This window comes from Microdochium trichocladiopsis, assembly GCF_020744255.1.
Source record: "Microdochium trichocladiopsis strain MPI-CAGE-CH-0230 chromosome Unknown B0I36scaffold_7, whole genome shotgun sequence".
In the NCBI taxonomy this organism is placed as follows: domain Eukaryota; kingdom Fungi; phylum Ascomycota; class Sordariomycetes; order Xylariales; family Microdochiaceae; genus Microdochium; species Microdochium trichocladiopsis.
In genome coordinates this window covers 1,413,675-1,435,281 of record NW_025763550.1, presented here as the reverse complement: position 1 = coordinate 1,435,281, position 21,607 = coordinate 1,413,675, and the positions used below count along the sequence as shown (strand labels likewise).

The window sequence follows — 21,607 nt, the reverse complement described above, 5'->3', positions numbered from 1 at the left end:
GGCGAGGACAGGGGCCCAGGCCTGCCATTATGCTTTGGACCAGGGAATTCTGATATGGATTGTCGGAGAGGGCAGTTGCCGCGGCCTGTGGAGATCGACGTGAAGGGTATGGCTCCCTGAGCTAGCCGAATAGATCCCTGGAGGCTCCCGGCATGCAGCACCCATGAACGCTACCGCAGGGTTGCAGCACAATGGCACTGTCCCGCCTGGGCACAGTCGCATCCTGCCTGGCTCGCCGGTTCCTCACACGGAAGGTTCTGCTGGTGCTGACGGTTGTCATGTCTCTGGTGCTGGAGCTCTCGAGCGAAGCCGTGGTGATGCTCTGACATTCCTCTCGGCTGGGTCGGTCGAATCAGAGATGCCGCCACTGGGCGGAGGATTCGTGGGGCAGCCTACTGCGAGCCAGAGCACCGAGGGCAGCCTGCAAATGGCATGCAGATGCAAGGCAAGAGGGCTCGTGTTGTTGCGTGGTGTGCTGCCTCCGAACAATGGCCAGGACCTTTTCTGATGGGGCGGGCTGGGCTACGCGGGCGTGCCGCTAGGCTGCTCTTGGGCTAGGCCATATTGCCTGGCTGACTCCTAGCGCCCCGGGGGCTCTTAGCAGTCTGTGCTGGCGCCGCACCACGCTGCCGCGCCCCGTCCCCATGGCCACCTCGGGCAGGGATTCTGGGCCCTGGCCTGGCTGCTCACGAGATATCCTGCCTGCCCGTCCTCAGGCCTGCCTGTGCCTGCTTGCCTGGGCCGGGCCTCCGCGCGCGCTCTTTGCTCCGTGCTGGTTATATCCTCCCGGCAGGCGTCTGCATGCCGCCTTCTCCCTTCTTCCTCCTCCTTCCCGCTGCTAGCCCCATACCGCAACCGACACTCGCTTCGTCTCCTTCCTCTGGGTTGAGTTGGCTCTCTGCTTCCTCAATTCGCTTTGGCATAATTTGTCTTCTCTAGTTCTCCATACTACTTGTTCACCATAATACCGTCGACAGTCCCGGCCTCCATTAATCTCTGCCTTCGTCAATCATACCAGTACCTTCATAATGCCTTCGCTCAGATCCTCTGTCCTGGCTCTTGCCACTATTGTCGCCTCTGTCGCCCGTGCCGACTACTACATCGATCCCGACTCGGTCGCTTTGAGCATTCGTACCTCCTGGTGCCAGTCCGAGCTCAGCACCTGCCCCATCATCTGCCAGCAGTATCCTCCGGGAACCACCTTGGTCAACACTTGCGATCCTGTACGTTCCTCACTCAACGTGACGTTTATATACAAATGGCAGTTGGGGACACCGACGAACTAACAAACCATTCGCCATTTAGGAGCACCTGACTTATGGCTGCCTCTGTGGCAACGGCCAGAAGCCCAACGTCACCGAGTACACCCTGACCCTGCCCTACTTCACCTGCACAGAATGGGGCAACCAGTGCGTCAAGGCCTGCGGCCAGGACAACGAGTGTTCCCGCAACTGCCGTGAGGACCACCCTTGCGGTGCCCTGAGCCCTACCAAGCAAAACGAGACGGCCACGTCCTCCAGCGCCAGCGCCACAGCTTCCGCTACCCAATCCAACCAAGTCTTCGATGGGCTCAACGGTGCGACCCCAACTCCTGGCGGCGGCAACAGCGGTGCCGCCGGCCGCATGCTCGAGAGCGGCAGCACCGTCATGTTTGCTGTCCTCCTCGGCGGTGTTGCTCTTGGTGCCGGTCTCTTGTAAAGCGCCAGGCATTTGAACCCGAGCGACTGCCTACCTGGCAATCTTCTATGGACAGACCTTGAGAACAAAACAAAGCTATGCATTCATTCGTTTCAGCGTACAGGAGTTCAGGGAAGGACACAAAGCATGGACCAAAGGCCCAGGTCCACGGTGGCGGACACTGCGGGTCTAATAGGGTGTTTCCCGCGAACATCGACCCAAAGTTATCGATACAGACGCCACTGGCAACAGCACTCTAGGATACTGTTCTGGCAAATCATTACATCATTGGCTCAACACAGACTCAAACAAGACGTGCGTGGTAATTAGCTCGCTCACTGCTACCATTGCAGATTTACCTCGCCGTTTACTGATCGGCAAATTGTGAGGCATCAAGTGATCGGCCTCCCGTGCATGGTGATGAGACTGCTTGCCGCGTGGCCGGTCTTCTGTGGAAAACGTTTGTTCTGGTCTCAGAGCCGCGGGCCGCTGGTTATCTCTATGGAATACAGTAGTGTTTGCTTTTGGTGGCTATGGTGATGAGGTCTTGACGAGGTCTGTGATTGGCCAGGTGGATGCTCCAATGGGACCCCGTCCCAGCATGCAGGGACAATCCAGGGGCTCTGCTGGAAATTTCGAGCTAGTGAGGGCCGAGCCCAAATTGGCTTCGATGACCTAAGATTGCAAAGTCGCAAGCCCTCCCAAAGGTTTTCACGTGCTGCCGCTTGACCACTTTTGCATCATGTGGTCGCACCAGCTCTGAGGACAGCGCATGCCTATATCAGTGACGTCCAAGCAATCGCGCGCGGGGGCTTCCAGAATTGGGCACCTGACAGCCTATGGTTTTTCTGCATGTCTTGAAACAGCACACATGCTGCTCTCTGGCTGCGGCCGTGACGGGCTGGCGTGAGTATAAGTGAGCGCGTGGCTCAACGTCTTGGTCTAGCGCCACCTGTACGCCCAAATCGACCAACAGCAAATCAGTGGTCAAATGGCAGACAACGTGGAAGGCTCCAGCACCCTCTCTGTTAGTCGTCACTTCCCAGCGCACAACGCCATGGGGCAGGCGTCTCCTTTCCTCTCGAGGGGGGAAGGGTGGCACAGTCAATCAATCACTTGAACAATCAACCCAATCTGCCAGGCGGGGCCTGCGCAGAGCTTGTCTGTGACCCAGCGCCATCTGTTTGGTCCCTCTTTGTTCTGGCGCAGACCACACCGCCGTCTCCTGTCTTGTGGTGCAAAGCACGGCGTCGCCTCTTCTCTTAAGCATCCGGCTGTCCTCGTTTCCTCGCTCGACTTGTATTCTCAGTGGCATCGTGAGACGTCTCTTTTCAGTCTTCATTTCTCCATCAGCATCCGCCCTTCCAGCTTCCCTCGAGGCAAACCGGCCGCCAGCTGCCAACCACGGTTCCCTGCTGCCCACATAATTGACCGCACCCGCCCCACGCGCTCGGCTCAAGACCACTTTTGCCGGCGCAGTCTGGACACCTTCCCGCATAGTGACGCCTGCCCGCCGCAAACCGGGCCCCTGTAACCCTTGTGGTCTGCCAGATCAAGGCCAAGCACGAGCAGCAATAACCGCAAGCAAGCAGCCAGGGTTTTACGCGGCACAAAGCAGCACTGCTCCTAGCACCTCGGCGGCAGTTGGCCTCTTCTTGGATAAACGGTGTCCTGTCTCGAACGTCCCGGCTTTTCTTGCTTTCTCGCTGGGCACACACCTCTTACGTCAAGTCAAGGTGGCTCTCTCAACTCCTGAGCCGTTGCAAGTCAATCTCCTGAGTTTCGCTCGCGCGTAGACTGCCCGTCACCAACCGTCATTCTCAGAATTATCGGCACAAAAGCAATTTGCCGAGATGGTGTCTCAAAGTGCGTAGGCTCCCGCTTTGTCTTCTTTCCCTCGCCCAGAGGCGGTCAATTGACATCAGATTTTGTGCATGTGCAGCAACAGCAGCTGCCGAGTGCATCTCGGATGATGCCCTCATCCACCTCAAGTCTTACCAGTACTCGGCTGTCGACAAGTCGCCTGTGTCGTACTACATCCTGCGCCCATACGTATGTGCTCCCTTTCAGAGCCTTCCCACCACCACCTCTGCGAGCCGCGTCTAACATGACTGTAGTGGAATGCTTTCGTCGAGCTCATGCCCATGTGGGTGGCCCCCAACATGGTCACCCTGATAGGATTCATGTTCATCCTCGGAAACATTGGGCTTCTGGTCATCTTCATGCCGGACTTGGTTGGACCTGTAAGTTTGCATGGACCGCAGCTGCGCAACATGGCGCATGAGCGATGCGTGCACTTGCTATGCATGAGCTTAAACTAACATTCAATACCCCAGGGACCATCATGGCTTTACTTCAGTTTCGCGTTTGGCCTCTTCATGTATCAGACAATGGACAACATCGATGGCAAGCAGGCCAGGCGGACAGGCACTTCAAGTGGGCTCGGCGAGCTTTTCGATCACGGCATTGACTCGCTAAACTGTACCTTGGCCAGTCTGCTTGAGACGGCCGCCATGGGTCTCGGCACTTCCAAGCTCGGCGTCTTCACTGCTCTATGCCCTTGTCTTCCCATGTTTTTCAGCACATGGGAGACATACCATACACACACCTTGTATCTGGGCTACTTCAATGGACCGACAGAGGGTCTTCTCATCGCGTGTGCCGTGATGGCGCTCTCCGGTATCTACGGGCCCGACATGTGGTCTGAGCCGATCCTCCACTTCCTCAGCGAGAAGAACCCCTATGCGTACAACCTGCTCGGCAAGGAAGGTCGCGAATTCTTGGGCGACATTAGCATCACCGATCTCTGGGTCATCATCATTGCTGGCTCCCTCTTCACCCTTCACGTCCCGTTCTGTGTCTTGAACGTTGCCAAGGCCCGACGGGCCAAGGGGCTGCCAGTCATGCCCGTCTTCCTCGAATGGATTCCCATGGCCATCTACACTTTCAGCATTGCCGCTTGGGTCTACTCGCCATACTCGACACTTATGCGGGAGAATCATCTCGTCCTCTTGTGCTTGACGCTCAGTCTTGTCTTCGGTAGGCTGACTACAAAGATGATCCTCGCTCACCTGACGCGCCAACCTTTCCCATATTGGACCGTCATGCTATTCCCACTCGTCGGTGGCGCCATTATTGGCAACTTGCCTCGTTTCGGCTTCAAGGCCGTCACGCCAGAAGTCGAGTTGTACTATCTCTGGGGATACTTTGTTTTCGCCTTCATCGTCTACTCCCGCTGGGCCTACCTAGTTGTCACCAGCATCTGCAATTTCTTGGGAATCAACGCGCTCACGATCCCTCTTGCCAAGCAGGAGGAGAATAGGCGGAAGCTGGCTGAGGCAAATGGCAAGAAGACACAATGAGCCTGTATCGTTCTTGGTTATGACAGGATGGATCGGGGGGGCGTGCGCGTGTGCGTCAGCTTGCAGCGTGGTAGCGTCTCCCCAACCGGATACACCATTGTATATATACTGAGTAGCGTCGTTGTTGATCGTTTTCAGACAACGGAAGAGGTGGTTTCCCCGAGGTTTAATCCGGTCATTGAAGCTCAATACTTCACCCTCGGAAGGGATGCGAAGAAACGTCAAAATGTTTTCAGGCGGCAAGGCGTTCCGGGAAGAGCATGTGGGGGTGCGATAATAGCTTCATGGCGTATGCTCATAGAAAATGGCATTGATCAAGGCGGGGCAAGGCAAGATCGAATTCAACATGGACATACAGCAGCGGCCGCTGGGACGGTGGCTGTGGTGGCTCGCGGGTGGACACTGGCAGGAAGTTGCTTCAACAAGTTATAATAATGCACCATGGAATGTCTGAGCGAATATTAGGCTTGTTCTCAGACCTGCGTCACTTCTCAGCTGCAGATCCTGTTTGTCATGTTGTGATGGTGTTTTTCTTTAATCGTCTATATGTACAAAAGCCTGAGACTCATAAAAGCACAACCTCTCCTTTTATGGGGGAATCCTCTACACCATGGCTGGAACGTAAGGGAAAAATCGACACACAGCAGAACGCATCACGCCGCATTCTCACCGGTTTGTTTCGTGACCATTGGCTTTCGGTATCGTGTCCTTTCCTGGTCTCAAGCTTTTCCTTTGTCTTTTCTGCAAATCGCAGGAAAGTCCTCCCTCCACACACACACACGGGGCTTTGTTTCATCGCTCGCCCGCGAGACGACGGCTCTGGACCTCGCCGAGGGCCTTGGTGCCGCTGAGAAATGTGGCCGTGCCGACGAGGGCGATGACGGGGAGGACCTGGAAGAGCGTCCACGAGACGTAGTACAGGAAGAAGACGCCCTCCATGGCGATGATGGAGCCGAAGAAGACGGCATGCGATATGGGCGCGGCACTGAGGGCCTTGGAGAGGTGGTCGACGTTGGCGCCGAGTGCGATCCACTATAAATCAGAAAACAAGAGTTGAGGCGGTTAGTCCCTGATGATGCCCTCGAGGCTTGAGATATTTCGGGAGAGATTGGAGAGGGTGTTTTGCATTGTTCTGGATTATCGGGCATCCTTCAGCAGCAGCAACAGCAGCAGCAAGACTTACCCCAATGAGAACAGCGGGAATCGTGGCCAGCACGGCGAGGACGAAGACGAGTGAGATGATCTTGGGCGGGCTCTTGGGGTCGGCGCGGAAAATGTGGTGGATCTCCGCGAGCTTGCCATAGCGCAAGGGCTTCTCGTACTTGGCCACTTTTGCGGTCGGGTCGTGCTTGACGGCGATATCGAATACGGGCGAGTTGAAGCCTTGCGAGGAGCCGAACGAAGCCAGCACGAGAGAGGCAGAGAGGTTTTCGGTCGAAGTCAAATGCTGGATCGGCAGGTCGGTCTGTTTCTGTTTTGGAGGGGAAATGGAACAGGTCAGCGGGATGTTTCTTTGAGCCTCCCACTCATTCCAGAGGAAGAAAGGGCAAGTAGGTTTGGGCTTGTGGGCTCTTACAATCTCCACAGTCGCCTTGCCATTGTCCTTGACCGTCAGAGGGAAGGGAGCCTCGACACCGGTGGTCGCCTCGCGCAGGATGAGAAACGCTTGGTGTGGGCGCTTTCCTTTGCCCTTTTCTTGAGCAGTCAGCGTGACTTTGAGCGTCTCGCCTGTGCCGAATGGGACGCTGCTGGTGAGTGGCGACTTCTGATTGAACCTTGAGAGCACAAAAGTCAGCAGGTGAGAATCTCGAGATAGCGCAGGGGCAGCTTCTCGATAGAGGCAAGGAACCACGTTGTGTATCAGGACCTCGCCGCCTGATAAAAGAACTTGGAAGGGGAGGGTTAGCATACTTCTCCTTGATGGCCGGGCCAGCTGCTGCGTCGCCGGCTTTCCGGCTGCCAACGGTCAAGGTGGCATCGTCAAAGCCCCACGATGAGGCAGCGGAAGCTGTGCCGGCAGCGACAAGGACGAGGGCGTTGAGGAAGCGCATGATTTCGGTTCAAGCGCGCCTGGCGAGTCTGGCCGGAGCTGCAGGGAGGATGCGAGAGGTAACAGTGGTGGTGGCGTTGTATCGTTACAGCTCGCCGAGTTGCCGGGTCGTTCGTGCGTCGTCGTCGAAGCTACGAATGTTGAAGCTCCGGAAGCTGGGGTCCAATTGAACACTTGTTCCGCCGTGGAGAGCTCCCTGCTGCTGACGCTGTTGCCGCACAAGGGTGGGCCCGACGACACAGTCCACCAACCGCGCCCGCACCGTATTTGCACTATGTCACCTGGGGATATCAGATCTTGGAGCATTCAGTCCCTTTGTTTCCTCTTCGTGGATGGAAAGCCCTCCACCTATTTTGGATTCACATCTCTAGCATGAGGATTATAGTCTGTCCTAACTAAAGCTCTGTGTGCTCTATTGTGTCTTCAGCATCGTGGGCCGATGGCAAGTGACCATCGAGCTCCATCCATTCGGCTGCAAATGCAGTAAGGATCTTGGCCCAGTCGTCTACTGCAGCGGGATCCAAATGCTCGCCATTGTCATCCATGGTATGCCACAACTTGGGGAATGGCGTTGGGATGATGTGTAGAATTGGCACGCCTCGCACCATGAACGGAACGTGGTCGTCCGCAATATAACCCATGTAAGGCTTCTCGGGCTCTTCTCCGGAGTCTGGCAGAAAAACTCCCTCGGGTTTGCTCGCTAAAAGGTTGAGCTTGCGCATCCGTCTCTCGACCTTTGCCATCTGCTGGTAGAACCAGTGTGTGGGTCTGAAATAAGACGGCACAGTCGGATCGGGGCTACCAAGCAGATCGATCAAGAGGAACAGCTTGATGGCCTCGATGGGGGACCTGTGCTCAGACGACTCTGGATATACATCCGTATCCCAGTGAGCGGCAAGCGCTCTAGAGCCGTAGATGGAGTCCGTCGCCGTCCAGGTGACCCATGCCTCCTCGCCGTCAAGCAGCAGGATCTGAACGCCTCTCTCCTCCTCGAGACCAAGACCACCGTCGCCAGCTTCCTCCATCGCTGCCCACTTGCGAGCGAGACCACCCTCGATGGACCGAGCCACATGCATCAGCATTGCACAGGGTGCGGCGCTATCAATGGCTCCGATGAAGCCCACTGGCTCAAACAGACTGTCGTAGTGTGCCGCGAGAGTCAGGTAGCCGACATCGCCTCTCTTGGCCCATGGTGGCTCGCGGCGCAGGATGAGGTTGTGGAAGGGGATCTCTTGATCACCGGTCGCTGGCGTCTTGGAGGTTGAGTTTTGCCACTCAATGGTCCACTCAGGAAGTTGCTGGCGGAAGAAGTCGACAAAGTGGTGTTGCACGGCAGCCGAACCAGCACTGCCTGGCACGCGGGGGACCAAGATTGGAGCCAACAGTGACCCGGTCGTGATGTCAAAGTCGGAGCCACCTCCGGGGATGCGGCGGAGGGAGGGATCAGAGAGCTCCTGGTAGCCAAGTGCCGGTGATAGCAGGGAAGCAACGGCCAAGTATGTCGGCAGCCGGAGATAGGCGTCCCGACCAGGACGGCCCGGGTTTAGGAGAAGCATGGTGACTTGTGACCACAAGAGTCCAGCATGGCGGAGGTAACGCGAGTGGACGGTGACGGTGGCGTGAGGGCGGTCGAGTGGCGGCCTTGTGGATTTCCAAGCTTGTTGATGCTGGCCTCAGGGTCCTGCTTGGATGTGGGGTCGGAATGATGCTAGGAGGCGCGGAATCGAGCCATATCGCGACCAGCTCGTCAGTTGAATCTTTTGCAGGAGAAACAGGCTGGCAGCAACACGATGTCCAGGTTGTGCAGCCCTGTAGATGGCCAAATTGGGGCCGATCGAGGACAAGTGGCCTAGTCAGGCACCACCACCAGCACTACCTGGCCGCCTCTGCCACACAGCTCTATCTCAACTCCCAGCGCCACCAACAGCCGGAAGAAATACTTCATCACGCTACAGCCCCAACTTGGGACAGCCTGGGCCATGCAGAGGGGCCGACTTGCATGCACCTATTCAAGCATAACCATGAACCCCGGTACTTTTTCCATAATTTGTTCAGACGCAGAGCTGACTCCAACGCATTAACTATTGCTGCCCGCCCACCAATCGCCTGGCAGCCCTGGACAAGCGGGGCCGAAATGAAAGCTACCCCGTCGGCGATTGCACCACTACCGCCGATACCTTGAGTCTCCATCGGCGCAGTTGCAGACTGGTCTTAGTTTCCGTGTCCCTCCAGACTGCGCTGCTTCTTCCACGGCTTCTACGCACTATCGCCATCGGCGATTTTCGGCCGGCGCTCTATAGTTTCTATTTTGGTGAAATGTCTTGGCACGAGAAGCATGTTCCCGCGTCGCGATTGCCTCGCGCAACCGTTGCTTCCCACGATGTATAAGTATGGACTGCTCCTGTGGCTCTCGCAAGCTCAATCGACTCCTGCTAGTCTCAACATCAGACATTGTACACTGTAGTCACTTGCTCAGATCAAGCTCTCTGCAATCTTCATCAGTTCCACGTTAAATTCATCACTCTTAAACGCCTCTCAAACGCCATGTCTACCAACAGCCTTTGGTTTATTGTTGGGGCTACCAGCGGCTTCGGTCTCGAGATTGCCACTCAGGCTCTTGCTCGAGGTGACCAGGTCGCCGCGACCTCCCGCAAGGCTACGTCCTCGGACAAGCTCAGGGCCCTCGAGGCCCAAGGTGCACTGCTGCTCGATCTTGACGCCACAAGCCCTGACCAGGTTCTCAAGGACGCCATCACAAAGACAACACAGCACTTTGGCCGTACCATTACCTATTTCATCAACGCTGTCGGCTACATCCTCGAGGGTGCCGCCGAGGAGATCAGTGCGGAGGAGGGTCTAAGGAGCATCACAACCAATGTCCTCGCTGTCATGAACCTCAGCCGCATCGAGACCGAGTACCTGCGCTCGTCCAGACCCAAGTCGGATAGTGGCAGCCCACCACACCTCGGAGGCATTGCCAACTTTGGGAGCGTGGGCAGCTGGCACGGTGGTCCCGCGTACAGCCACTACGCCGCGGCCAAGTGGGCAGTCTCAGGCTTTACCGAGTCGCTGTTTTCCGAGCTGGAGTCCTTCGGTATCCACGCAATCGTGGTCGAGCCTGGCTACTTCCGCACCGGCTTTCTCAACCCTGGCGGTGGCAACCGGTTGTTTGCCGCGAAGCAGCTTGATAATGAGTACAAAGGCACAGCTGTCGAGACTGTCAAGCAAGCTCTCACCAGCGTGGACAACAACCAACCTGGTGATGTTGTCAAGGGCTGCAAGGTCATCATTGATGTCCTCACAGGCACCGGTGCCGCGGAGGGTAAGAAGAGGGGCATGCGGCTGATCCTGGGCAAGGACTGCGTGAAGGCCGTAAGAGAAAAGATGGCCCGGACGGAGAAGTATATCCAGGAGTGGGAAGACGTGATCACCAAGACGGATCACGATGATGTTAGTGCTTGAGCAACGAACCACTGGGCGAGGCTCGGACAAGGGCCGAACATGTTAGATGGAGCATTGGGACAGCGAATGTTTAGCAAATGCAACTAGAGACAAAATATCTCGATGTCTTGCTCGCCTTGTTGGCTGCTGGTATTGAGGCTGGATCGCGCGTAGGCATTGCCTGAGCCTTTGTTGAGACAATAACAAGTGCTTGCGTGTAAGTGTGCTCTGAGTTGTCTCATACACGAAGCTACTCCAGCTTGGCGTTGGCAGCGGCTCTAGCCTTTTGGGTATAGTCATACATTGGACAATTAAAATGCTCGTGAAATAACGCCCATACACCATAGGATCCATCATCACAATTACCAATGGTGAAGGAGGTGGTTTCCAAAGCTGGGTCACCAGGAGCAGGAAAGCAGAGGCAGGTGTTCGTGTCGATCTGGACAGCCCACAGCGGGTCAGCATTACGAGCGCTAGTCTGCAAGTGGCAAACCCTGCTCTGCTGCAGCTGCATTAGCGCCACCCGCGTGTCACTGCCTGCTCTAAACTCACACAAGTCCATCGGGGCTCTCGTCCATCTTTCACTAACGCTGTCACTTCATTTGGCGTCCTTCTGGTTTTGAGGCTGGGCTCAGGCACATAATACTCCGACCTGACATCCTATTCCCCAGGCAGGAGCCTCAATATGCGGCATCCAGTGCTTATCGCGCAGTGGCACGATGTACTCGTGCCCCAACTCGGGTCGTTCGCCAAGTCAGACGACGATGACGTAGGTGTAGACCTGCCCACTTTCCCCCAGGCCGCATCGCGACCACAACAAACACGACTGTTCAGAACAGCCAAAATCATGCAAAGCTCATGACCAGGCCAATGCTGATGATTGATTCGAACAGCCCAAACGGCCTTCCTCATTTGTGGCCCTTGCTGCAGTCTTCTTACCCGCGTTTGCCTCAGCTCTGCTCTTTCTTGCCATCTTCGCCATCATCCGGCCTTACTTTCGACGACTGTATTCACCCAGAACATACATAGATTCCATCCCTGAAAAGTATGCAGGGACACTGACTCAACTAGACATGCCCAGAATCAAGCTAATATAAACAACGTCTAGAGATCGCACCCCAGCCTCAGCCACTGCACGCCTGGCATGGATCAAGACACTCTGGAACCTCGGCGACAAGTTCGTCTTGGAGCACTCGTCTCTTGACGCTTACCTATATCTACGTTTTCTGCGCACAATCATCACGATCTGCATCGTGGGGACTGTCATCACATGGCCCATTCTCATGCCTATCAATGCCGCTGGCGGGGGTGACGCCGCGGAGCTCGACAAGGTCGGCTTCGGCAATGTCCATGGCCGCAAGCGTTTGTACGCGCATGCTGTGGTGGCATGGGTGTTTTATGGCTTCGTCATGTTTCTCATTGCGCGGGAGCGCATCTGGCTGATTGGCGTCCGGCAGGCTTGGCACTTGTCGAAAGCCAATGCTAGTCGGCTGTCATCGCGCACAGTCTTGTACCTGGATCCTCCGACCGAGGCACCCCAGAACGAGGATGTAAAGGCGACATTCGGGGCGGACGCCGAGCAGCAATGGGTCGTTGTGCCTACCTCCAAGCTTGACGCTACCGTAGGAATACGCAACTCGACACTGCAGAAACTCGAATCCGCCCAGACCGGCTGGATCAGCAAGGCTGCCAAGGAGAACAGCAAGAGGACAAGATCGAGATCCCACGGTGGCCGTCATCTCAATCATGACGAGGTCAACTCCCTCCGCCCTCGCCCTCGGACTCGTCACCTCCTTGGCGACCAGGTCGATTCCATCACCGCATTCAGGTCCAGGGCAACAGATCTGGTGCAATCTGTCGACTCATTGCGCGCAAACTACTCGATAGAAGCCAAGAAGGGGCGCTCGGCCATCTTTGTGGCCTTCAGAGACCAGACGGCTGCCCAGCACGCATACAAGAAGAAGCCGAAAACTGTGCTCCCGGTGCCCAGAAACTTGACTGTTCAGTCGAAACTGATTGGTGTGACGCCAAAGGAGATCTTATGGCACAATCTCACCATGACGCACCCGGAGCGTTTGTCAGCGATGTCCTTTGCCAACTCTTTTGTCATTGCCTTGATTGTTGTTTGGTCAATACCGTCTTCTATCATCGGGTCAATCTCCAACATCAGCTACCTCAAGGACAATGTCGGATGGTTACATTGGCTAGACAGGTTGCCTCCATCGGTGATCGGAATTTTGACTGGACTGGTTCCTCCACTAGTCACAAGCACCATATCCTCATACGTGCCCATATTCATGCGCTGTAAGTGAAATCGCTCTTGATTGATGTACACTGCTAACACCAATTCAGATATTGCAAAGAAATCAGGCGAGCCCACTACGGTCTCTGCGGAGCTTCAAGTGCAGACCTGGTACTACCTATTTCAGGTGACTCAGGTCTTCCTGGTGACCGCTCTATCGTCTTCTGCGATGACCTTTGTGCCCGAGCTGCTCCAGCATCCTGCTGACGTCCCCAAGCTACTCGCGGACAATCTGCCTAGCTCATCAAACTTTTACGTCACGTATTTCGTCCTCCAAGGCCTAGCTTTTGCGGCCAAGAACATCCTGAACTACTCGGATCTATTTCAGTACCTTTTTTACGAGAGGTTTATCAACAAGACTCCTCGCGCCAAGTATGATCAATACACGAGCCTGAAGGGCATCAGCTGGGGCAAGGTCTATCCCAAGTTCACGAATTTTGCCATCATCGCCCTGGCATACTCGTGCATCTCTCCTCTGGTCATTGGCTTTGCCGCTCTCGGACTCAGTCTCTTTTACTTTAGCTATCTTTACAACCTCACCTTCGTGATTCAGGCAAAGCTAGAGACCAAAGGGAAGTGCTACACCCGAGCCCTCCAGCAGATCTTGACGGGCATCTATGTAGGAGAGTTATGCTTGATCGGCCTGTTTGGTTTGCGGAAGGCCACAGGTCCGCTGGTCATGCTCGTCATTTTATTCGTTGGCACCATCATATACAATATCGTGCTGAATCGATATCTGAACCCGCTCGAAGACCACCTCCCCGAGAAGCTCCTTCGCACTGACACCGAAGAAAACGAGTCCCTTTTAGCCGCAGCGGAGCAAGGTGAAGCCGTTTCGGACGAGCAATCCCGCCTGCAAAGAATTGGCAGAGACCTTCGTGTCCCTAGTCAGATCCGGGATCCGATCGCGCAATTCTTCGAGCCACATATCTATGCTTCGCATAAAGCCATGGCTGTATTTCTCGGCCTGGCAGACGAGTCTACGAATGTGGTCGAGTACAAGCAGGAGACGCTGCGCAACGCCTACCTAAACCCGAGCCTGACGTCGGAGCCTCCAACTGTTTGGCTGCCAAATGATAGCCACGACAGTGGCGACACAGCTGGGCTGGGCTTGAGCAAGGAGGAAATACGCGAGAATGAAAGCGTGGGAATCAAGACGGTCGATGATGGTGCTTGGATCACAAAGAATGGGCAGGTCAAGTTTGCTGAGGATGATTTGAGAAATCTGCCTACTTGGAAAGATCCTGTGGCATTCTGAAGTTGTTTCTGAAAAGACATCGGTGTCTACGTTCGTATCACGGGGCCAATTGGTGGATGAGGGGGAACGGGGTGTCAAGAGCACACAGCAAATGGTGAAGGGGAAAACACCGCAACTCTGTGAACACAGAAAGGAAATTTGGCATTTCATAATAGCTACAACGCTCCACAGCCAAGGAACCGCGCTGGTGCGTGACTTCTGCAAAGATGTTGTTTCCAAGTCCGACACGCTGGATCCAAAAGCTACTGATATGTTGTACATTGCAACCTGCTGCTGAATACAATCCCAAGGCGCACCGCTATGAGCAAGCATCTTGCATCATCGCACCGGAAGGTGCTCGATATGGACTCGATATGTTCATTATACGTCATATATTAAGGACACCGCCAGAGACGAGTAAACCTCGGACCAACTCCCCCTTCTTGTCAACCGTCCGTTGGTCCGCCCTTTTGCTCGCCTTCGCGCTCTCTTCCCCCCCTTGTGAGACCGAAACCCGGTCTCCTTGAAAATCGCTGATTGTGCTTGCCATGACATGATAAGGAAAGTAGTGTGCATGCTTGACTCAGGCCACCTGCTACGAAACAAGAATATATCATTATGTGCGATGCGTCTGTGTATCCGTGCCTCGACTGCTGTTGATCTCGAGCGGGACACAATGATGGGATCAAAGGTCATAGTTCTGATATGTGCAACTGCACGCCGCCGAGCTGTCCAACACAGTGAGGTTCCCCACGGGATTCCCCTGGCTGTCCCGACAGTCCGGCACGCCTTGGCCCGCGGTCGCGATCTGTCGCACGTCCACTGCGTACGGCCACGGGTCGAACGTGGTGCTGCTGGTGCTGCTAGTGCTGGTGGAGCTGCCGCTACCACTGGCGGCATTGTTGTGCACCGGCGAACTCAGGCCGACTGGGTAGGTCGCGGCGCGGCGGGTGTATATCGTCGCGCCCATGATGGTGTTGTTGTAGTAGCACGTCACCGTCCCAGCACTTCCGCTGGCAGTGCCGCCAGTCTGCTGGACGGACAAAGGCGGGCTGGGCACGACGGCGGCGTTCATGGGGAACTGGAAGACGAGCCGCTCGTTGGCGCTGCCGGGTTCGAGGAACTGCATGTCGACATTGTCGAACTGGGGGACGAAGGGGTTGCGGGCGGCTGAGATCTTGTAGGCGGGAGGCTGTGACGACGAGGACGACTGGGCGATTGTCCAGAAGAATACGGCCTTTGACGACGAGTTGGACTGCGCGTAGGTTGTGTATGGGTAGCACCGGAACGCCGACGTCTCTGTTGTGCATGCCGTGCTGACATTGTCCAGGGCCGTGGTGAAGGCGTAGGATCCTGCGGGGAAGGCCGGGCCGCTGTTTCCTTGGTTGTTGCTGCTGCCGCTGTTGTCGTTGTTGCCGCTGCTGGAGGCGGAGCTGCGAGGCCGCAATTAGTCTGAAGAACAGCATCTGGATATGCAAACATAAAGAGACAGGCCTTTCACCGGTCCTGTGCGGATTCCTTCCAAACAGCAGCTTACCTCGAACGCCGCAGCCCGACTGCGAGACCGACGGCAAGGGCGACGACACAGATCACACCAACGACGACCCCAAGCACAATCTTCCACCACCCGCCTCTCTTAACCATCCACCCTGGTCGCCTGTCCTTTGGCAAAGGATCCTGCGGCCCGACATCATAGCTTCTCGTGCTATTACTTGGGTCGCTTGTCGACGGCGTCGTCGAGCGGTACGCCGGCGGCGGACTGCCGGGGTACGGGAACTGCGCGTCACGCAGGGCGGCAGACCGGCGGGCGTGCGACTTGGCCGGGATCTGCGGCGTCGAGGGGGACGAGGAGAACGGATCCGACGACTTCTCGAGAATCTGCTGGTCTGCCGCGTCCGCCGCGCCTTCCGATATCACGGGCATCTGCTCGACGCTGTGCAGGCGCGACGCCGACGTCCGCTTCCCCAAGCTGCCCGGTCCTCCGCCTCCGCCTTTGCCATATCCTCCGCCCAGTCCACGTGCCATGGGGGGAGAGAAAAGAGGGAGTCCGGCCACGCGATGTGGTCTTGGAAGCTGCTTGTAGAGGGGGCACAATGGCTAATGCCGGGACATCATCTGCAGGAATCCGTTCGGGCAGACAACTAGCACAACGTGAGCACAGCCGGGAGTGCTCACGCAGCCAGCATGGCACAGGCAGGCTGGTGCTGCTCGCTGTTGTTTTGCAGTCCGCCCTGGAATCAGGTGTGGAGGAAAATAGTGAGGATGGAAAGAGGAGAAGCTCTCCGAGACGACGGGGGTCAGACACAGGACCGGCCGGAGGACAAGACGCCGCTAGAGACGCTATTCAGCTGCCGAATCACTTTGATCGTACAGGCACGGTGAACAAGTTAAGGAAAGGAGCCTCCCTTGAGGACTAGACACGACACTACGAGATAGGGACATCCTCGGCTGGGTCGGTCCCTTGTCTAGTGATGCTGTTACCCAGGGGAACTATTCACTGGAGCAAACCAGAACAACAACGCAGCTGCTGTGAGTGGGCAGGGTCCGCCAGCGACCATGCAGGCCGAGCTGATCTGCAGCGTCATCTCGATATGTGGACAGCACACTTGCGCCAGTCACCGATCCGCAACAGGTGCGGCTGTATCGTGCTCCATCGTATTAGTCCCTGCTGGCAGCTAGCTGAGGGTCGTGGGTGACGGAGGGGGTGTTCGGGGCCCGGAACGCGACCAATATCAGGATTCACCCTGCTGGCCTGCCGCCAGCAAGGCCTCGCTCCTCCCAAAAAGGGGTACTCCGGCCCAGTGGCATGTCCATCTATGAGCGCCCGGGCGGCACATTAGCCATTGTTCTCCTCACAACCAGCTCTGATCTGCCGCGGCTGCACGTCACAATCTGCACGCCTAGAGGCCAGCTTAGGTCGTGTGGCGCTGGGGCTAGCATGCGCTAGAGCACGAGTAGCGCATATCTGCGCGTGCGTGCGGGTCGATTTGTCCCGCCGGCGTCCGCGCTAGTTATGGATTTATTGCTCCTCTCTGTTCCCTGATGGGTTAGGCCCAATTGATTGTGTGTGCTTGGAGGAAGCTGAGCACACACACACACACGACACTGTTGTTGTAGTTTCGCAATGACGTAAAGGCCACCACCACAGGCGTCGTGGTGGAAGTGACCACTCTGTATTGAACATTGTCCGCTCTCCGGCCTCTCCCTTGCGCATCGCGAGATATATAACTCGCAACAGCTCGAAAAATAGAGCGAGTCGCATGACTGATGAAGATTCTAGGCTGTAACTCACAGGTCAAACCAGGATCACCGAAAGGAGAGGGATGCAAGCCGGGCTGAATAGTTCATTGAGTCTACCAGGTTGCCAAAGCTAGAAATGGTCTTGCACAAGAAGTAGGAAACATCAAAACAAGCGATGCTGAGATTATATCATGCTAAGCTCGTGCGGAAAACCACTGCGCCCTCGTACACTGTACCGTGCCCAACTCGTTCTCGGCCAAATAAAAGCAGTTCTCACCTATCCGACAGGTTGTAGACGCACCTTCATCACTACTCCTGCGCAACTTGTACCTCTTCCGACTGCTGCTCAGAGTCCGCAGGTGCCTCTTCCACAGCCGCCACGGCGGCCTCCTTTTCAGCCGACACATATGCTCGCTCCTCGAGGGTCTTGCTCTCCTTTTCACCATCGCCCCCACCTTCGCCCTCGCCCTCGCCGCTGCCGCTGCCTTCGACCCAGACCTGTGCGAGCTCGGCCTCGATCTCGTCACGGCGCTTCTTCCACGCGTCGACCTGCGCCATGCGCTCCTTGAGGTCCTGCAGCTCCTTCTCGACCTGCATCTTCTCGCGCTCCGTGCCGATGCGCTCAAACTCCCACTCGTCGCCGTTCTCGCCCATGCCCAGAACCAGGTTGAAGGTGTGATATTTCTTGAGCGAGGCGCGAGTCGAGATCGTAATGAGGGCTAAGCGCAAAGGGTAGTGGGTGGATTAGCATTCTTTTCCTTGGCCAAAAAAAAAAATCGCTCCTCCCATCAAGTAAAAAGTAAAGGTGCCAAAGGCAAAGCCAAAGGCCAAAAAAAAAAAAAGAAGAGACTTACTGATTCCCCTCTCCTTGCACGTCTCGTACAGCAGACCTTCCACATCGCTCGACACCGCGCTGGTGCCCTCGTCGATGACGGCGTACTGCGGCTCGTGGTACAGCAGGCGCGCGAAGCCCACGCGCTGCTTCTCGCCGCCGCTGAGCACGTCCTTCCACTCCTTGCGGGTGTCCCAGCCGCCCTCGCGGTCGGGGAGGTATCCGAGCTTGGCGGCGTCGAGGACCTCCTTGAGGTCGTGCTCGCTCTTGCGCTTCATCCGCATGTCGACCTCGCCGTCCGGGTAGATGACCTGGTCTCGCAGCGTGCCGACGCTCAGGTACGGCCGCTGCGGCAGGAACATGATGCCGTCCTGGCCGATCGACTTGGGCCGGCTGGTGAGCCCGCGGTAGACGGGCCACAGGCCGGCGAGGATGCGGGCGATGGCGGTCTTGCCCACGCCGTTGGGACCCGATATCAGGAGGTGCTCGCCGCGCCTGACAATGAGGGACAGCGACTCGAGCAGCTCATCGCCGCCTTGCGGCCACAATGCCGGCGCCACGACCGGCACGTGCTCCAGGCGCACACCGTCGAAGCCCTTCTGCATCGTTCCCTGGACGTCTGACAGAGAGTAGAGCTCGTTCCCGGTGGGGCGAGGGACGTAGGCCTCGGCGTGGACCCGATGCAGCGTCGAGATGAGCGTGTATACACGGCTCGTGTAGCCTGCCAGCTCAGACAAGTCTTTGATCGAGTACATCATGCGGCCGCCGGCATCGGCCAGGGAAAGCATGAGACGCTTGTTGGTGATGAAGTCCTTCATGCGGTTGTGCTCGCGGCCGCTGGAGCCGGCAGCCTCGGACAGCTCAGAAGCACCACCTAGACCACCCCAGGCGGGCAGGAAGACCGGCAGAGAGGAGAGCAGGTAGCCGTAGGCACTCCAGCTGTACTTGAGGATGAAGTCCTCCAAGATGTTGTAGCGGATCTTGAGCATGTAGATGCCCTCCATCCAGGACTTGAGGGACTTGAACTCCTTGTTGAGGAACGTCTTCTCCATCTCGGCGCCGCCATAGAATGCCACCTCTTCTGCGTTGGCAATCAGCCTGGCATGCAGGCTGCGGAAGTCTCCCTCTTTGCGTCCTTCTACGGCTTTGAGCTTCCCAAATGGTGGCGACATCTTCCGCAGAATGCTGGCCGTGAGGAAGTAGTTGCTCAACAGGCCAGTCAGGGCAAGCGGGCCCAGGGACCGGTAGAGCTGGTAGTTGAACACGCACAGATCTACGAACGGCTTGCCGAGCGACGAGTAGAGGTTAGCTGCAGACGCACAGAACAGCGTGAGGTCCTGCGTGATGAACTGATCGGCGCCCTGCCCGATGCCGCCGTCCAGGTTGGACAGCTTGTAGTAGTTGAGGTTCTCGTTCAGATACAGGTCGTGGATGTAGCGCGTTAACCGGGTACGGAAGGCGATGGACACCTTGGACTCGAGGAACTTGATCATGGAGTTTGTGTATGATGCCAAGCCACCGAGACCACACCACTATATCGGAAATGAGTCAGATTTCGGACATCTCACCGTTGCGATTATTCTAGGAACCAGCAGCGGAACGTACCTTAGCAATGCCCCACAGGAAGAGCTTGCCGTTGCCGGCAACTAGATCACGAACGATCTCGCCGTCGAGGCGCGCCACGACCAGTGAGAGATATGTGCGCAGCATGAGGAACGCGCCATGACTGACAAGCAGGCCTGCCTCTTTACTTGTCCACCGTGGGATCATGATGCTCATCAGACTGAGGAACTGGTGCAGGAACGCCAAGTTGAGACCAGGCTTGGTCTGTGCCGAAGGCAAGGCTGTCCCATCATTGCCGCCCTGCAGGCCAGAGACCTTTGGCGGATTGAGGAACAGCCGGCGATGCGCCTCAAAGGTCAGGGGCTTGGTTCTGCGGACGACGACCTTTGAGGTGCCGCCGCGCGAGGGGACGTATATTGTGCGCGAGCCGTCCTTGTTGAACAGCCACGAGTTTGTGCGCACGAGCTTGCTGCCCTGCTCCTGCTCGAGCCTCTTGCGCTTCCAGCGCCGCCGGGCGCCTTCGCCGGCGAAGATGATGGCCGTGGCGAGCGCGATGGTGGCGAGGATCTTGGCGCGGCGGGATATCCTGCGTAGACGATCCTGGACGATGCCTGTGTACTTGGATATGAAGGCGTTGAGGATGTCCTCGGACCCGACGGCGGGCTGGCGCAATGTTGACTGCGCGGGAGCCATGGTGGGCGTGTGGCAGGGACTTTATCTATTGCAGAGGGTAATCGTCGCTGTGATGGGATGGACTATGTCGCAGCCATGGGTAGTGTCGTTGTTATGGCTGGATGGTTCGCAGGGCTGTTTGTGGCAGTTTGGACAAGTCGGTGATGCTGCTCCTGCTGCTGCCACAGGTTGCCGCTGCACGACGCAGGATAGGCGATGCGGAACAGCTCTCCAGAAAGGCCCCAGGACTAATTGGGGGAGGCCTAAGGTGCTAGCAGGAGAAAGCGGCGATGCTGGCGACACGTGAAGGGCAATGCGGAAACGAGGTCGGCAGCTCTCAAGCTCCGTCGTGGCCGGTCGAGTGTGTGTCGGCGTCGGTGGTGGGTGAGTGAGTGAGCGGCATGTGACGACGGCCGGGCGTGGCTGTTGGTCCGAGGTCCAGCGAGCGGCTCGAGTCAAGCCTGCCGCACTACATAATAGTGGGCGCCTCCAGGAGCTTCCCCCGATCCGTCTGGGGTTTGTGTGCAGCCACGCAGGCTCGCGGCCCAGAGGGGGGCCACTGGATACAACCGGCACCGCCACAGGCTGGTATCTATGACCAGCACGCAGTGGCTGAGGAGCGACGAGGTACCAGGACCCATTGGGCAAAGACTCCCGAGGTCATCTTACAGACAGGATGCTGAGGTCAGCGACTACGAGACATGGCCATCATGTCCCTGGTCCAACGCATCAGATAAGAACAAGTCTGGCGCCGAGTAGCGCCTGCTCCCTTGGGCCTGGCGACCTGGTCAGCTCGCAACTCTGGCGATGCATCTCTGCACCGTTCCTGGCTTCGCTCGCAATCGTCATGACATAATCACCCCCGTGCGTCGACAGTGGTTAATACGGCGAGGGAGGCAATCATCGCGTTTGGTGGCAAGCAACGGTTAGTTTCTGGAGTGCAGCAAAAGGTGGGGGGAGGCAGCATGCCTCCCTGTCCTTGCCGTCCCTCCATCAAGCCGCCTTGTCTGGAGCTTGGGCCTCGCCGGCTTGACCCCGACTACTCCGTAAGGTACGTAGATAAGACGGTGCCAATTCATGTCGAAAGAAAAAGACCCTGCTAGCCCTGCAAGTAGCGGACTGCTAGCAAGGACTGTCTGTGCTGCACGATAGTCCCGTAGATACCCCATCACGGCGCTTAGAACTCTTATCGACAGCCAGCCGAGCCTGCTGCTGGACCGGAGCTTGCGCC

At 56.9% G+C, this 21,607-nt stretch overlaps 8 protein-coding genes across 8 annotated transcripts; 4 read left to right on the top strand and 4 right to left on the bottom strand.

Moving 5' to 3' along the window:
* Nucleotides 1–1,028: 1,028 nt before the first annotated feature.
* B0I36DRAFT_364800 (uncharacterized protein) lies at nucleotides 1,029–1,698 on the top strand (the record flags this gene model as incomplete). Its single annotated transcript, XM_046159037.1, has 2 exons — nucleotides 1,029–1,223; nucleotides 1,306–1,698. 2 exons carry the CDS (start codon nucleotides 1,029–1,031, stop codon nucleotides 1,696–1,698), a joined length of 588 nt encoding a protein of 195 aa, XP_046010419.1.
* Nucleotides 1,699–3,353: 1,655 nt separating this feature from the next.
* Nucleotides 3,354–5,529, top strand: B0I36DRAFT_140973 (CDP-alcohol phosphatidyltransferase). The gene is made up of 4 exons (XM_046148364.1): nucleotides 3,354–3,543; nucleotides 3,620–3,729; nucleotides 3,795–3,920; nucleotides 4,014–5,529. Exons 1-4 carry the CDS (start codon nucleotides 3,531–3,533, stop codon nucleotides 5,037–5,039), a joined length of 1,275 nt encoding a protein of 424 aa, XP_046010418.1. The 5' UTR covers nucleotides 3,354–3,530; the 3' UTR covers nucleotides 5,040–5,529.
* Nucleotide 5,530: 1 nt separating this feature from the next.
* B0I36DRAFT_140987 (Oligosaccharyltransferase subunit Ribophorin II-domain-containing protein) lies at nucleotides 5,531–7,266 on the bottom strand. The gene is made up of 4 exons (XM_046148365.1): nucleotides 6,951–7,266; nucleotides 6,616–6,814; nucleotides 6,223–6,510; nucleotides 5,531–6,071 (listed from the first exon to the last, which is right to left on the bottom strand). The coding sequence occupies exons 1-4, from the start codon at nucleotides 7,088–7,090 to the stop codon at nucleotides 5,832–5,834; spliced, it is 867 nt and encodes a 288-aa protein (XP_046010417.1). The 5' UTR covers nucleotides 7,091–7,266; the 3' UTR covers nucleotides 5,531–5,831.
* Nucleotides 7,267–7,386: 120 nt separating this feature from the next.
* B0I36DRAFT_327482 (glutaminyl-peptide cyclotransferase) lies at nucleotides 7,387–8,998 on the bottom strand. The gene has a single exon (XM_046154479.1). It carries the CDS (start codon nucleotides 8,643–8,645, stop codon nucleotides 7,485–7,487), a length of 1,161 nt encoding a protein of 386 aa, XP_046010416.1. The 5' UTR covers nucleotides 8,646–8,998; the 3' UTR covers nucleotides 7,387–7,484.
* Nucleotides 8,999–9,329: 331 nt separating this feature from the next.
* B0I36DRAFT_413098 (uncharacterized protein) lies at nucleotides 9,330–10,632 on the top strand. The gene has a single exon (XM_046161989.1). The coding sequence runs from the start codon at nucleotides 9,634–9,636 to the stop codon at nucleotides 10,549–10,551; it is 918 nt and encodes a 305-aa protein (XP_046010415.1). The 5' UTR covers nucleotides 9,330–9,633; the 3' UTR covers nucleotides 10,552–10,632.
* Nucleotides 10,633–11,215: 583 nt separating this feature from the next.
* B0I36DRAFT_364795 (uncharacterized protein) lies at nucleotides 11,216–14,090 on the top strand (the record flags this gene model as incomplete). Its single annotated transcript, XM_046159036.1, has 4 exons — nucleotides 11,216–11,299; nucleotides 11,424–11,575; nucleotides 11,639–12,834; nucleotides 12,883–14,090. 4 exons carry the CDS (start codon nucleotides 11,216–11,218, stop codon nucleotides 14,088–14,090), a joined length of 2,640 nt encoding a protein of 879 aa, XP_046010414.1.
* Nucleotides 14,091–14,754: 664 nt separating this feature from the next.
* Nucleotides 14,755–16,094, bottom strand: B0I36DRAFT_351127 (uncharacterized protein; the record flags this gene model as incomplete). Its single annotated transcript, XM_046156986.1, has 2 exons — nucleotides 14,755–15,502; nucleotides 15,607–16,094. 2 exons carry the CDS (start codon nucleotides 16,092–16,094, stop codon nucleotides 14,755–14,757), a joined length of 1,236 nt encoding a protein of 411 aa, XP_046010413.1.
* Nucleotides 16,095–17,618: 1,524 nt separating this feature from the next.
* B0I36DRAFT_247048 (ABC transporter transmembrane region 2-domain-containing protein) lies at nucleotides 17,619–20,397 on the bottom strand (the record flags this gene model as incomplete). Its single annotated transcript, XM_046150279.1, has 3 exons — nucleotides 17,619–18,028; nucleotides 18,164–19,673; nucleotides 19,747–20,397. 3 exons carry the CDS (start codon nucleotides 20,395–20,397, stop codon nucleotides 17,619–17,621), a joined length of 2,571 nt encoding a protein of 856 aa, XP_046010412.1.
* Nucleotides 20,398–21,607: the final 1,210 nt, after the last annotated feature.

Coding starts and splice junctions, on each gene's coding strand:
- B0I36DRAFT_140973 (XM_046148364.1), top strand. Junction 3,730..3,794: donor ACTACATCCTGCGCCCATAC/GTATGTGCTCCC, acceptor ACATGACTGTAG/TGGAATGCTTTCGTCGAGCT. Junction 3,921..4,013: donor TGCCGGACTTGGTTGGACCT/GTAAGTTTGCAT, acceptor TCAATACCCCAG/GGACCATCATGGCTTTACTT.
- B0I36DRAFT_140987 (XM_046148365.1), bottom strand. CDS start 7,090: ATGCGCTTCCTCAACGCCCTCGTCCTTGTCGCTGCCGGCACAGCTTCC. Junction 6,511..6,615: donor GCAAGGCGACTGTGGAGATT/GTAAGAGCCCAC, acceptor CCTCCAAAACAG/AAACAGACCGACCTGCCGAT. Junction 6,072..6,222: donor TTCCCGCTGTTCTCATTGGG/GTAAGTCTTGCT, acceptor TCTGATTTATAG/TGGATCGCACTCGGCGCCAA.
- B0I36DRAFT_327482 (XM_046154479.1), bottom strand. CDS start 8,645: ATGCTTCTCCTAAACCCGGGCCGTCCTGGTCGGGACGCCTATCTCCGG.
- B0I36DRAFT_413098 (XM_046161989.1), top strand. CDS start 9,634: ATGTCTACCAACAGCCTTTGGTTTATTGTTGGGGCTACCAGCGGCTTC.